Source organism: Phalacrocorax aristotelis, chromosome 18 (assembly GCF_949628215.1).
Source record: "Phalacrocorax aristotelis chromosome 18, bGulAri2.1, whole genome shotgun sequence".
NCBI lineage: Eukaryota > Metazoa > Chordata > Aves > Suliformes > Phalacrocoracidae > Phalacrocorax > Phalacrocorax aristotelis.
The window spans coordinates 2,372,767-2,387,052 of record NC_134293.1 but is presented as its reverse complement, the minus strand read 5'-3'; the positions used below and the strand labels follow the sequence as shown (position 1 = coordinate 2,387,052).

Here is a 14,286-nt window from a genome sequence, read left to right as displayed (position 1 = left end):
CCGCCAGCGCCCGACCCGCTCCGCCACTCCCAAGATGGCGGCCGCACCGGCGCGCCGCGGCGCGGCGCGATGGACGCTGGGCGGGGAGTTGATAGGCCGCCGCCTCACGTGAGAAGCTGAAAAGGGAAGAGCCGGGGGTGCGCGGGACGGAGCGGCGGCGCTGGAAGGAGGTAGGAGCCCGCTCCTCAGCGCTGCTTCCTCGGTATTGCCGTGTCCTAAAGCGCGGGGTGGCCCCGCTTCACCGAGCCTCCGCGGGGGAGGGTGGTAGGGACTACAAGTCCCAGCGTGCACCGCGCCGCGCTGACCGGGGTGGGGAGGCTGGTGGAGGCGCGGTGGCTGCTGAGATTTGTAGTCCTGGGTGGGTGGCGGGGAGGGGGATCCCGCCGGCGAGGGGGGCGGTAGCTCTGTGGTGGGAGAGGGAAAACCTGTGAGGGAAAGATGTCCCCGGGGGAGTTTGGGCAGACGGAGAGGCTGAAAGACCGGTGCTAATGGTTGCTTAGCTGGGTAGGGCTGGGGGCCATGGTGCTGGGGAGGGAGCTGTTTGCAGGGAGCTGCTAGCTAAGGGGATGAACTGGTGCCCCCTCAAAATGTGTGGGTCCTGAGCAAAGCCTTCTTGCACTTTTCCTACAGTTCTTCCACCATGACGATGCCATACCTGCTCCCCACTCTGCTGTACCTCTCGCTTGTCCTGCTGGGGCCTGGTGGTGAGTGGTTGGCCGTGCCAGCTTGGGCCCCACAGGGCCTCCTGGGCAGGGGCCAGGTCTGACCTGGTGAGAGGTGGAAGAGGGGGTGCTCTGCAGTATCCCCATCACACTCTCTGGGGAGACCTGTGCCATGGTTCTCATCAGTTTTTCTTTCATGTGTTACCTTTGACTTGGTGTGCTTCTGCACAGGCAGCACTACACTGAGGCACTGATGTGACGGAGCACTTGCCTTGTGCTCCAAACTCAACCTCTGCAGAAGCAGATTAAATACTGCCTGTGGTGCAGTCAGTGATGAACAGGGGAGCTCTCCTGCACTTAAATAACTTCTTAAGAACACCGTGTAATATATGGCAACAAGGAAAAAAGTATCTAGGGCAACCTGCTTGTCTCTCCATTTCTGCCATTATTTTCATGTAGTTCTTTGTTCTTCCTCTTCTCTCATGTGTCCTTTAAGCATCAGTGAATAAAATAGACTTGGATTCCAAATGTCAAATTGTTGCTATGTGACCAGCTTATGGTTTTGATATTGGTTGTATTGGCACTTGGAATCTCAGCCTCTTTTAAAGCATGATGTGGTACAACATAGCTGAATTGTTGTAAAGTGTACCCCTTAATAGCAATATTTCAGAGTACTATTGTAAGGTGCTTGTGATTCCTGAAGAGTTAAATAGTAAATGTACGTTCTCTTGAACCTCTGGGTACCTGGTTTGAATTTGTGACCCAAGATGCAATTTTAAACTAAATTTTGGGCTTTTATGACTCCTAAGTTACTAGGATCACATCAAGAAACAATTAGTGCGGGTTTGAAGTATCTATAGCCTTTTCTTGGTGTGAACTGTTGTTACACTTCAAATATTTAAATTGCTTCCTCGTAACATGTTCAAGTGACAGTTAGTTACTTCTCCTTTTAAGTTGTTTAGTTGCCTTGAAAGAAGCGGTACTTCCTTTGCTGTTTATCACGTGTACTAATTTTATTAATCTGATGCTGCAGGTACCAGTGGACAAAATGTCTATATCAGAAAAGAAAGTAGGTAGTTCTTCTGAAGGAGCTAATCATCATTCATAGTAATTATAGAATCTCAGGTTGGAAGGGACCTCAGGGATCATCTAGTCCAACCTTCCTAAGAAGAGCACAGTCTAGACAAGATGGCCCAGCACCCTGTCCGGCCAAATCTTGAAAGTTTCCAATGTGGCTGAATCAACCACTTCCCTGGGGAGATTATTCCAATGGTTGATTCTTCTCACTGTGAAAAATTTTCCTCTAGTGTCCAGTCGGAATCTCCCCATGAGCAACTTGTGTCCATCCCTCCTTGTCCTCTCCATGTGACCCCTTGTAAAAATGGAGTCTCCATTTCTTTGTAGCTGCCCCTTAAGTACTGGTACGTGGTGATGAGATCCCCTCTGAGCCTCCTTTTCTCAAGGCTGAACAAACCCAGCTCTCCCAGCCTATCCTCGTATGGCAGCTTCCCAGTCCTCTGATCATCTTTGTGGCCCTTCTCTGGACCCCTTCCAGCCTGGCCACATCCTTTTTGTATAGTGGGGACCAGAACTGTACACAGTACTCCAGGTGTGGCCTGACAAGCGCTGAGTTATTGAAATTTGTGGGGCTTTTTGGTTGATTGTTTTTCCTCCCCCAGATGGAGTCATTGTATTGTCTGTCCCTGAAGTGGTTTCATTAGAAAGTGGAAGTTCAACAAACGTCACCGTCTCTCTGAGGTAAAATCATGATTGCATCTTTACTTTCTCTTTAGAATGGGGGATAAGCAAGTGGGTAGGACTTGGCTAGATTCTTAAGGCTTTCTTGCAGACTCAGTTACTTGTTCATGCAGAGTGAATCTCAGTGGTGTGACCGGCTACTTCAAGGCTATTGCATTGCTTAGTACCAGTATGGACTGAGATAGTGCAGCATTCTCACAAACAGCCTTGTATGGTTGGCCTCTGACAACATCCCATGCCATTTTTATGGGAAGTTGAGCCAGAAAAGATGTTTTTTACCCTCTGCCCCATATTAGCTTACTGAACTGTCTTCCATAAATGACCTTACAGTTCCTCTATTTTTAAAAATTGATCCTTAAGAGAAACTTGTGTTTCTTTGAAGGATCACCAAAAAAACTCTACCAAGCAAACAGAACTCACCATTTCTAGCAAAGAAATGCAGCCACTCCAGAGGGGGGATTATGTACCTTAGTGTCATTGTTTAATGCAGTGTATTGTTTACCCATGTTTTTATTATGTCAGCCTCTTCCCAGGAAAAGATTGTTAAACACATGTGCCTCTCCCCTTTGGGATCTCAAAGTTTGTGTAAAGGGAACAGCTGATGAAAATGTAGGAACTGTGATAAAGAGAAAAATAGTAAAACATGGCTGCAACAGTCTAGAACTTTTCTTTTTGTAAAGAAAGATGTGGTACTGTAATCTTGTTCATGGATAAGTATGGGCATTTGAATCTTGCAGTATTTTAAGTACTGCTGTGCAATTAAATCTCCTGGAAAAATGCTCAGTGGAGTTCTCTGGGAAAGCTGTTCAGGACTGTGTCACTTAGAGGGTTTCTATTTGAGGGTTTCCTTGGTTTTTGTCTTACCGTACTGCTACAATTCCTGCCCTTCATCACCCCAAGTACACGTCTGTCACTTCTGCCCCCCTTTACCAGCAATGGGTTAACGAGCACCATGATAGGATTCTGGTGGCAATGATTTTGCTCTGCCGGTTGTGTGGAGAAGGTAAAATGTGGCCATATAACTAATGCACATCACTAGTTCAGATGAAAGAAATAGTACAATGCTAACAAACCTTGGTGCTGGTGTTCCTCTGAGCACTCGGTAGATACTTGTTGTGTATGGACTGTTTGTTATGTTTTCAACAGCTGTGGGGATTTAGCAGATGCTCTCCCACAGCCCTGAAGCAATCTTTGTGAACGCAGGCACCAGCCTAACTTGTTTCTTCTGCCTTCACAGGGCTCCATTAAATGAGACACTGGTGATAAGTTTTAATATTACACACTCATCAAAACGCAGCACCATTGTTGAACTGCCTGATGAAGTAAGTGACAGGACACATTTCTGCCATTATGCAAAAGCCTACCACTAGTATGGTGCAACTCTCCTCTCTCTTCCTTCCACTTTGCCTTGCAGGTACAGTTGCCTGCAGGCCACACTAAAGCAGAATTCCAAGTGAAAGGAGATGATGTTGGACAAGTAACAGTTTACCTTTATACCATTAATTCCAACTTAACTGGGTGAGAAACTGGTTTTTAGTTCCACTTACTGTCCTACAGCTTCCTAAACTTTGCAGTAACTATTCCCTCCTTATAGTTAAACAGTTAATGGGACATGGGTGGTGTGTAGTTGAGAAGATGTGGTGACCCTCCAGCAATCCCCAAGGTATTCAGATAAACACAGGGTATGGAAGTAGAGTGATTGCCTTGGTATCTTAGATTTCATTACTAGATGACTGAGTTCTCATAGCTCCTTAGTTGGGTTTTAGTAACTCCTCCCAAAAGGTTCAAAGCTACATGTCAGCTTTTCTGATCCTAAAGTATTTGGTTGTAAATGTCCAGTGGGATACTGTTCTTATTGTGCAGAACTCGTTCTGGAATGCTAATAGCCTGATGCAGCTGTGCACCCACATCACTACCATGAGATACAGCTGTTTTGCTCTCTAGTTAGGGGAGCCCTCTTTTCACATATGCCAGTTCTCCCTAATAGAAAAACAGTCTCGCAAGTGGAGAAAGCTGGCTTGTATTTGCTTGTTGCCCGGATGCTACTGAGCAACAGGATGCTCCTGGTTTACTTCCTCATTTTGCTTCTGCTTTTAAGACTCAAAGCAAATGCAGAGGCAGGCATATGAGATGCTCGACAGGACAGGCGTGATCATGAGGCTTTGCTGGCAGAGCGTGAAAAGAGAAATTCTGCTCTTGCATAACAGACCTTGTGCGAAGAGAGTGGAAGCCATAGACATAAGATGACCTTTTTAAAGATTTCTGTGGTGAAAGAGTGAGGCAAGAAGGAAAGGTTAGGTTGAGGGTAGGAGTGGGAGATGTCCTAAGCATAACAAGGATGCTAAAGAAAAGGGGAGCAACTCAAGTGAAACCAACTCTGAATCTTTATTGTCTTGTCTCAACACCTGGACTCTGTTTTCCTTCTCAAAGCAGAACAAGGCAAAACCTCCTGAAAAGTGTGAACAGACACGTTGACTAATTCTGTTTGCATTAACTGTCAGACCTAGGATTCAATTTCAAGTGTTCCATAGCATCATAGTGAGATATGCTGATGAAGTGACTGGCTGGATATATTTCCTCGCCTGGTCTATCTCCTTTTATCCCCAACTCTTTGAGAATTGGCGACGAAAAAGGTAAGGAGACTTAGGATGTGTTTGAAAGTCACTTGAGCACCTTCTGCAAATCATATTCCTAGCTTCAGTTACATCCCTCTAGGCTGTCGTGAATTATGCTTGGAAAGACCAGGGAAAAAGCAAGGCCAAGACAGGGCCTGCATAAATGCAGCCCCAGCGAGCTTTTATGCATATAGGTCTGAGGAAACTGTCCTGCAGACACCTAATCCTGAGGTGTGGCATCCAATACTGATTTGTGATAGGGGAGACTTCCCTACTCCCTGTGGTGTCATGTTGTAAATCATCTGGCCAAGCCAATTGTGGTGATCACCTTTGACAATTACTTACCTTGTGAGCTGTTTATCAGACAGCTCGTTGTAGTGTAATCATCAGGCCAGCTCCCCTTAAACTAAGGGACTGAAAGTAGAAATATTATATTTGAAAACAAAAGCATTTGTTCTGGCAAAGATGTGCCACTGCTTCTGTGGATTCAGGCTGGAATGGTTTTATCAGACTAGCTGAGCTCATGGACGGGTGAAGTTAAACAGCAGGGGCACAACCTTGTCAGTGAGGGCTGTTGTGAGTATCAGTGCATGGCACATGAGACATTTCACCTTGCCTCCCGATGAACTCACAGCATCATGTTGTCACAATGCTTACAGCAAAAATTGCCTATAGATCAGTACATTCTAGGGTAAAGTTGTGCCTGGAACTGCCTGTAATGCTCTGATGCATATTTCTCATCTTTCTTCCCTGCTTCTCTAGTGTTGTTGGACTAAGCTTTGACTATATAGCATTAAACCTTACTGGGTTTATAGCATACAGCGTGTTTAATGTTGGACTCTTCTGGATTCCCTTGATTAAGGTAAGCCTGATTATCTCTTAATACTTGCTGGGGGTGGATATCTACAGAAGGCAGTTAAGGCATTTGTCTGGTTTTGGTTTCCCTTGCATTTAGGAGGAATTCTTAGTCAGTTATCCCAGTGGGGTGAACCCTGTGGCCATCAATGATGTTTTCTTCAGTCTCCATGCAGTAGCTCTAACTCTCCTCACCATAATTCAGTGCTGCATCTACGAGGTAAGTCTGAATGCTGGCTCACCTGTCGGCTCTGTCAGAGCTCCCTCTGCCGGACACCTCACCATGCCATTTGGGCTCCGGAGTCCTTGTCATCGTGCTTTCATTGGCCTTCCTAGAAGCCAGGCTTCACAATCCAGCTGCCTTTATCTTTCCTGAGCTAGCAGCAACTCTGGTAAGCTTAGCTACTTCATTCTCACGGGTGTTCTGAGCTTATAAGGAAACTCCTTGGGAACTCAAAATAACTAAGGGAAACAGCCAAGGTCATAGTTCCCAAACAGACCTCTACCCAGCACATTGACTACAGCTCTACACGGTACAAATGCTGGTATGGGCTTTGCTGTTTCCTCGCTACCTAGAGCATTGTTCAAGCTAGGACAGGTCCTCAGGGATTCCCTGCAATTCAGACTTTCAGATTGCAAGGCCCTTCTATAATTCCCACCCTTCTCAGGAGAGACTGTTATAGTCAGGTGATGCTCTACTTAATTCCCATTGTAAAAGCCTCTGGTCTGAACAACCAATTTTCTCTAGATGGTAACTGTCTTGGGGTGCTGCTTTGGTGATACTAAACCCAAAACTGTAACGGCCTGTTTGTCACCACTGCTAGGTGCAATAGTCTTTTCTAGTGAAGAATTAGAAGGCAACCATGAAGCTTTTACCATAATGGCATTAGCAGCCTTTTGCATATATAGGAACTCTTGATATCATCAGACTAAACTCAGGTGACCATTACAGACATGGCACTGACAATGAGCATCATACATACTCAAGAATACTGCCACAATATAGTTTCCCACTTGTTCGTGGACAATAGTGTTACAAAGGATGTCGAATATTGCTTATCAGCTTTTGCAAAACTACAGCTGGTTGCTGTAGCATTCATTTAACCTTAAAATTCCCCTGTGGTATGAGCCAAACTAGTACAACAGGTTTGGACTGTAACCTTGCATAGTCCTGAGCGTATTCTATATCTTACAGTGCGTCTGGGGATGTATGACCTAGGTCAGTCTAAGTGTGTCTGCATTTCTGTTTCAGAGAGCAGGTCAGAAGGTATCCAAAGTTGTTGTTGGACTACTGGCACTTGCATGGGTCTTCACATTTACAACACTGTTTCTTGCTGCAGCTGAGGAAATGACATGGCTACAGTTCTTATTCTGCTTCTCTTATATTAAGTTAGCAGTCACACTGATAAAATATTTTCCACAGGTAAATCTGAACTTTTCTGCTTTTATACCATATTCCTGTCACCCTAAGCCTGTAGCGTATGCTCTTGAAAGCCTGACTAGACTAAACCAGCAATACTTAAGTCTTCTGGTGATAAAACCAGTACGGTTATACAGAAGGCTTCGGAAATGTTAATATCAGAAATGCCTGTATGTGATGTGCTGACCGACTTCCTGCTACACTCGCAGGCATACATGAATTTCCGTCGGAAGAGTACTGAGGGGTGGAGTATTGGAAATGTATTACTAGACTTCACTGGTGGAAGCTTCAGCCTTCTCCAGATGTTTTTGCAGTCATTCAACAACGGTAAGGCTGGAACTGAGGTGGTGGGGGCTTTCTGAATGGGGTGGGGGAATCCTGCCACAAAGCAGAGGTAAACCTATAGGTTATCTTGGGAGAATTATGTTTGTGCTGTAGAATGGGTAGCTGTTCTTATACTAAGAATAAAGAATCTGTTCATAGTCCTTCAAGACAGAAAACGAAATAGCTATTCTGAAGAAACCACAGGAACAGTTCTTAATTAGCTTTGCATAAGATGTACACTACAGTCTGTCTTAAGGTGTGTCTAAGCAGCCCGAGTAACGAACATGAACTTCTCTAATATGTATGGCATGACCTCGCAGACGTGAGACAAGACTACACTTGGAGTTTAAGATTAACTCTCTACCTTTGTGTTGGACAGATCAGTGGAAGTTAATCTTTGGAGATCCAACCAAGTTTGGCCTGGGTGTCTTCTCCATCATCTTTGATATTGTTTTTATGGTCCAGCACTACTGCCTTTATAAGAGACGAGGGTATGAACCTTGTGAATAACATCCCTTGTGAAGACAAAAACTTTAACTTGAACTTGCCCCTGCCCTGGCTGAGGGCTTTGAAGATGCCCACTGCCAGTTACCAGAAATACTGCTTCTGACCTCCGTTTATACTTTGATCCTCTCTGGCATGGAATACAAGCTGCTGCCTTGCCAGATGCCTTAAAGGACAGCCAGCCATCTAATCGCCACTTGCAAATGGAAGACTTCAGCCTGTTGAAGCAGCAAAGACAATGTAGCATGATCTGTCCAAGCAACATGTGGCTCTCTTTCCATTATCAACAGGAAAGAGAGAGACGGGAGTGGTGTCTAACTGATTGGAAGTGAAGCACAAAGAGCAGAGGTCTGGCTTCCAAAGAGCTGAGATCATGTTTAAGCAACCACTTAATACCTTAATGTAATGACTGAAGACTGTGTGTGGATCTAAGTGCTGCTGCTGACTCCTCAGACCACAGTACACCACCACTCAGGGTGTCTGTCAGCAGGTGTAGGGATACATAGAAGAATAATGAGGTTGGTACCAAATACACAATTGTTGGAACCTGAACTCTAGTAAAAGGGAATACTGAGAAGAAACTATTCTTATTTCACTGAAAGCTCTTTCAAAGGTGCCAAGTGCTCAGATTTACCTGACTACTTCTAGTGCACTAACTTCATTCTGCTCTGTTCTACTGACATACCTTGAATCTTAAATGGTGGACGGTAAGACTAAGATTTGTTATTTCACAATGGATGGTGTTGATTAACAGCCCCATGATTAAATGGTCTTTGGTTTTTTTTGTGTTGTTTAGTTTTGGTGTTTTTGTTCCTGGGCAACTTTCTAACTACATGTGGTATGTTCTAGGTAGAGATCAAGGCCTTGAGTTAATAAAGGTAAGCATTATACCTCTAGTCCTTTTAAACTAGAAGGGAAGCCATGCATTTGTACTTGAACACTACTTGAATGCTCAAAAGCGAGTCTGTCTTACTGAGTGTCAACCTAGGGAAAACTAGAGCCCCTTCTGCCCCTCCTAGAGACAGGGTGAGGTGTAACAGCTCACTAACACTGCAGGTACCCACCAGTGGAATTGGACCTTACTGCCTTGTGTTGATGAGAAATCCCCTCTGAGCCCAAAAAGGTGTCAGCCAGAGGCATTCAGGTGACGTGGCATCCTTAAATATAAGGAGAAACAGCTCAGGAAATCTGACTTTGTTTTATTGTGTGTAAAATCAAGTGAAATAGCAGTACAAATAGCAGTGTATCTTATAGTAACAAAAATAACTTCAACTTGAAAGCCTTAAAATTTACCACTGAATCCTGAAGTTACAAAATTCAAAAGCAGTATTTGTAGCAATTCCAGAGATATAAAAATGGTCAATAGGCATCTGCTGGTGCGTATAGAACAGTCTGAGATGCGTTCATCACAACAAAGTACACGGCACAGCAGTAACGTACTGAATAAGTTAGTCTGCCACCTCCTCGTGTTCTATTTACAACAGCTTACCTGAAGACTGCCTAAGGAAAGTAGAGATATGTATAAATCAACTGAAGGGGATTAGGCACTCCAGTTTTGGGGTGAAGCTAGCTGGTTAACAAACCACGAGGATGCTAGATAATTAATTTAGTGTTGCAGCAATGATCTTAAATCCTGTGGCGTGTTGATTTAAACAACTTGGTATCTTACCAGAGTTTAAATTTGGTCAAGAGGCACTTTTGCACATTACTGGCATATTCATCTCTTCCATCCAATAAATCAGTGATTTTAAGCAAAATCTACAAGACAGACCAAAATCCACCCCTCCCATTTCAAGTCTGATACAAGTGGAAGAAAGAACTGAAGACTCTGTAGCTACAAGCAGCTCTTTCGGTAAGTTCAGCAACAGTGTTTTCTTTCATGCTCCATATTCCTTTAAATTAAACTTGATTCATTTGATGTTACAAATTAATTTTCCTTGTTCCCAAGTAAGGTTTTATTCTGACAGTGAAGTTGAACCGTAGTGTCTAAGAACTTCTAGTGTACTTCACAGGCATTAATCTTACACTCCTGTGTTACTTAGTTGTTTCTTGTTTGTCTTTTGTCTGAAGAGGCTGCTTTGTACAGGGAATCGTTGAAGTAAACCGTAATGCCCCAGACCCTTCCGCACGCTCTGTCTAGCTAGCACGCAATGTGGGATTAGTACAGTGCTCCGCCCCAGAGCAGCAGGCAACTCTTAATCCTGGCATTTTAATTTGATAGCATGGTGGGGGACAGGACAGCTTGCTTCTAAAAGCCTAAGCACAGCAAACCCTCTTACCTTCCATAGCAGAAACCACACTTCCTCTTAAAATAGGAAGCTTTTGTGCTACAAAAGAATCTAGTTGAAGTTAAGGCTTTTCCAGTTGCTTCCTTAGGTAACTAGGGGTTGTCCTGTCCTCCTGAAAGCCATGGCTAAAGTCCTTCCTTGTACCTGCAGGGAAGACTTTAGAGAAGCCCTCTGCTGAGGGGACTGGAGTTTTACTACTGCCAGTTACATCAGAGGAAGAAAAAAAAAGTGTTTACCACAGTTAGGAACATGCACCTTTCCAGACAACCTGCTCAGGTCTAGTATTTGCTTCCTTGCTTGATATCAGTCTATACATCTCCCTCCCAAACCCTTCCCCAACTTGATGATTGATTAGGACATCATGGATTGTTGCACAGCCTTCTGCAGAGATTGCCTGGTCACCAGCAGCCGTACCACTTCTTCGTTCCTTTTTGTCAGCCTCTTCCTAGCTTGGTCATGGGTCACCATTGTCATATCCCAGCCATTCACCTGGGGAAACGCCACAAAGTGAGGCAGGTGCACGGGCTCCCAGGCGTGCTATAACGGTTCCATCAGAGCTATGTGGTAGGTATGCTTGTGCCACAGCTCAGACTGTTTATAAGCCCCACAAACTGTCCTGGAAAGTAGCCAGGAGACAGTATTTCCCCCAGCAGAGACTCCTCTCTAGCGTGCACTTAGTACTTGTCTTGATGTTTACCTGCATGATCTTATCTCCAATCTGAAGTCCTGCGACTTCTGCTGGGCCTCCTTCTGTCACCCTTGTTACATAGATACCCTGGGAAAAAATTAAGTGTTCATTTACTAATTATGGGAGCATTAAATACTCAAGGGCCCTTATACTACAAATTATTTTTGTGCTGTTAGTAGGTTCTGGGATTCTAGTTGCAAAGAGGTTTGTGCAATGTTGGAAAACAGAAGGCAGAGGGCTAATTTCAAACATGCTTAGCCTGTGTGTGCTTGGCCTATGTGGCCACAGAGTAACCTTAGTAGTCAACTATGCAAGAAGACAGAATACAGACGTAAGCAGAGCTTGCTGGGCGAGGGGGATATACTCAGCCTTTTGCAGAGGGAATTGCTACAGAGAACAAGTAGCATCCGACCTTGTCGGTCTTGTCTTCAGAGAAGGGGTTCTGAGTAGGATCCTGATCAATGCCACCTCCAATGCTGAATCCCAGAATCAAATTGTCACCTTGACGAAGCTTATGTATTTCAATTCGTTGCTGAAAAGAGAAAGAAAAAACAGCCGAGTGTTGTGATCACTGGAACAATCTCAACTTAAGACCCAGTTAGCCTGTCTCCCGCAGAGATGCCTCGAGCAGGCTGCGTGACAGCTCCGTAAGCTTGCATATGGTAAGCAGACAGCTCACAACCCCCTGGCAGCACAGAACCAGCACATGGCCTTTGCTGTCTGTCAGTCCCACGCAGCCTCCGTGCTAACAGCCATTGTCTCTGAGCTGCTCTCAGCCCTACCACGAGCCAGCAGGACAGGAACCCCTCGGCAAGCTCATGCCAAGACGCAGCCAGGCGCCCAGACCAGGCAGGGCTCTGCTGCTGCCCCCAGATACAAGGGGAAACACTGAAAGCAGAGCAGGGCTCCTCAAACATGAGTCACGCTGCTGAGCAGCAGTCACTCAGAGCTAGCCAGACTCATCTTGCTCTTTATCCACGTGCCTTGTGTTTGTGCCTCGCCTTATCAGTGAAAATAACAACCTATTATTAGGATGGTTCTTTTTCAAGATAACTTATCAACACACTTTAGTAGTCCAGAAACAGGTTCACTGCTGTCTGGTGAAGGCAGGCAGCTGACAGGTAATGAGTAAAGCCTAAGTACCATATGAATGCCAGCTTGCGCAATTCCTGAGCTGAGATAAAAAGCCATGGTCTTAAATGAAACAGGAACTGCTCAAGAGCCTCTTCTCGAAGAGCCCTGTCAGACACGGAGTGTCCCAAAGGTGCTGGGTGCAGGCTCTCGCCAGGAAGGGAGCGCTTGGCTACACCAGGGCACCCTCCATCTCCTCAGGGCCGGCGTGTCCTCCCGGCGGCGCAGCGCCGGAGCGGCTGCCTTAGCCCAAAGCACAGTTAAATTCCGCGTTCTGACTAGCGGGAGGACCGGCGGCCAGCCTTCCGTTGCGCTTTGTTGATTATACATCAAAAGCTCCACTTAGACCCCACCTAGGCAAAGCAGGGCTTATCCTGCCTGCGGAGGGCACCGAACAAAGCCCCGGGCACCGAAGTCCGCTGCATCGCCGCCGGGGCGAGGGGGAAGATCCCACTGCCTGCCCCGCGCTCGGTGCGAAGGGGACCGCCGCTCTGCGAGGCTCCGGTGACTCAAGCGGCGCCGGGGAAGGCGGCGGGATCCGTCTCCTCGGCTCGGCGGGGCTCTCGCCCGCTTCCCCCGCCTGGGAGCGCTGAGGCTTGAGTGCCCGGCGCGGCGGGCCCAGCTCAGCGCCCCGCGGGCACCGCCAGCCGCCGCGGGCGGGAGCCGGGACCCGGGACTGGCGGTGCTGCAAACCGCGCCCTTCGCCCGCTCCTTCCCGGGGCTGCCCCGGGACCGCGCCCGCGGCACGTCCGCGGCCCCCCTCCGCCCGCTGGCAGCACCCGGCGCGCTGCCGGGCCGTACCGCTCCCGCCCCGCCCGGCGGCCCCCGGCCCATCCCCGCCTCACCACCACGGCGGTGACCGGCTGCCCCGGCACGTACGACATGGCCCCGCCGCCGCCGCCGCCCGAACAAAAGCGCCTCACCCGGTCCCGCCCCCCCGCCGCCGCCAGCCAATGGCGTACCGCCTCGCCCCCGCGGCGCCGGAAGTAGAACCGCATTCCCGGCGCTCCCCGCGCCAAGATGCCTGACAGAAGCTTCCGGTGGGGAGGCGAGAGGCTCCGGTGTGGCGGTAGGTTGGGCCCGGCGGGGCGGAGCGGCGGCCTCGGCCCCCGCGGTGACGGGCGGTGTGTGCTTGTCCCTCGGTAGGGCGCGAGGCGTGACGGTCGCGGGGGGCCCGCGGAGCGACGCGCCGCCGTGGATGAGAGGTAGGGGCCGGGGGAGGGCGCGAGGGCCCCGCGGGCGCTCGGCGGCGTCTGGCGGGCGGTGCCCGGGAGGCGCCTCCCCGGAGGCCGCCGAGCTCCCGAGCGGCGCAGCTGAGGGTGGCGTCGCGGCAGCGGCCGCCCCGGCGCCGAGCGGGCTCTGCGGGCCCGGCTCCCCGGCGGGAGCGCTCTGAGCGGGGCTGCGGCGGGCCGGCCCGCCCCGACCCCGGCCCGTACAGCGTGTGTGTGTCTGTCTCCCCTTTACCCCAGTCTCGTTGGGAAGGAGGAGATCCCCGAGCCCGGCTGGGAGCCATGGCCGCGGTGGTGGCCAAGCGGGAGGGGCCGCAGTTCATCAGCGAAGCGGCGGTGCGCGGGAACGCCGCCATCCTGGACTATTGCAGGACGTCGGTGTCGGCCCTGTCGGGCGCCACGGCGGGGATCCTCGGCCTGACCGGCCTCCACGGCTTCATCTTCTACTTCCTGGCTTCCGTCCTCCTCTCCGTGCTCTTGGTGTTAAAAGCCGGACGGCGGTGGAATAAGTACTTTAAATCCCGAAGGCCGCTTTTCACGGGGGGGCTTATAGGAGGGCTCTTCACATACGTCCTGTTCTGGACTTTCCTGTACGGCATGGTTCACGTCTACTAAAACAACTAGGAGCCGCGTTAGCTGCCGTGCTTTTTAACGAAGCAGGAGGACTGTTGCCAAAAGTCATCTACACAACTAGGCCAGCTTATCTTTTAAACTGTTGTTCATTGCCTGTATTGTTCATACTGTCAGTAACTTATGCCTGAGTACAAATGAAGCAGTAGTACTGTTCTAATTAAACTGAATGTGAAACACCA

At 48.4% G+C, this 14,286-nt stretch overlaps 3 protein-coding genes across 5 annotated transcripts; 2 read left to right on the top strand and 1 right to left on the bottom strand.

Moving 5' to 3' along the window:
• The first annotated feature begins 42 nt into the window (after nt 1-42).
• CTNS (cystinosin, lysosomal cystine transporter) lies at nt 43-8,920 on the top strand. 2 transcript variants are annotated; one of them, XM_075113624.1, is made up of 11 exons: nt 43-170; nt 631-704; nt 2,342-2,420; nt 3,658-3,742; nt 3,835-3,938; nt 4,922-5,053; nt 5,798-5,897; nt 5,991-6,110; nt 7,143-7,313; nt 7,520-7,637; nt 8,014-8,920. In XM_075113624.1, exons 2-11 carry the CDS (start codon nt 641-643, stop codon nt 8,142-8,144), a joined length of 1,104 nt encoding a protein of 367 aa, XP_074969725.1. In that variant the 5' UTR covers nt 43-170; nt 631-640; the 3' UTR covers nt 8,145-8,920. The 2 variants fall into 2 exon arrangements, with proteins under 2 accessions (XP_074969725.1, XP_074969724.1); XM_075113623.1 differs by lacking the exon at nt 4,922-5,053.
• A 397-nt stretch (nt 8,921-9,317) lies between these two features.
• TAX1BP3 (Tax1 binding protein 3) lies at nt 9,318-13,204 on the bottom strand. The gene is made up of 4 exons (XM_075113630.1): nt 13,091-13,204; nt 11,527-11,646; nt 11,124-11,201; nt 9,318-10,915 (listed from the first exon to the last, which is right to left on the bottom strand). The coding sequence occupies exons 1-4, from the start codon at nt 13,127-13,129 to the stop codon at nt 10,778-10,780; spliced, it is 375 nt and encodes a 124-aa protein (XP_074969731.1). The 5' UTR covers nt 13,130-13,204; the 3' UTR covers nt 9,318-10,777.
• A 21-nt stretch (nt 13,205-13,225) lies between these two features.
• EMC6 (ER membrane protein complex subunit 6) lies at nt 13,226-14,286 on the top strand. Of its 2 annotated transcripts, XM_075113636.1 has the most exons (3): nt 13,226-13,314; nt 13,392-13,450; nt 13,715-14,286. In XM_075113636.1, exon 3 carries the CDS (start codon nt 13,757-13,759, stop codon nt 14,087-14,089), a length of 333 nt encoding a protein of 110 aa, XP_074969737.1. In that variant the 5' UTR covers nt 13,226-13,314; nt 13,392-13,450; nt 13,715-13,756; the 3' UTR covers nt 14,090-14,286. The 2 variants fall into 2 exon arrangements, with proteins under 2 accessions (XP_074969737.1, XP_074969738.1); XM_075113637.1 differs by lacking the exon at nt 13,392-13,450 and having other exon boundaries at nt 13,246-13,314.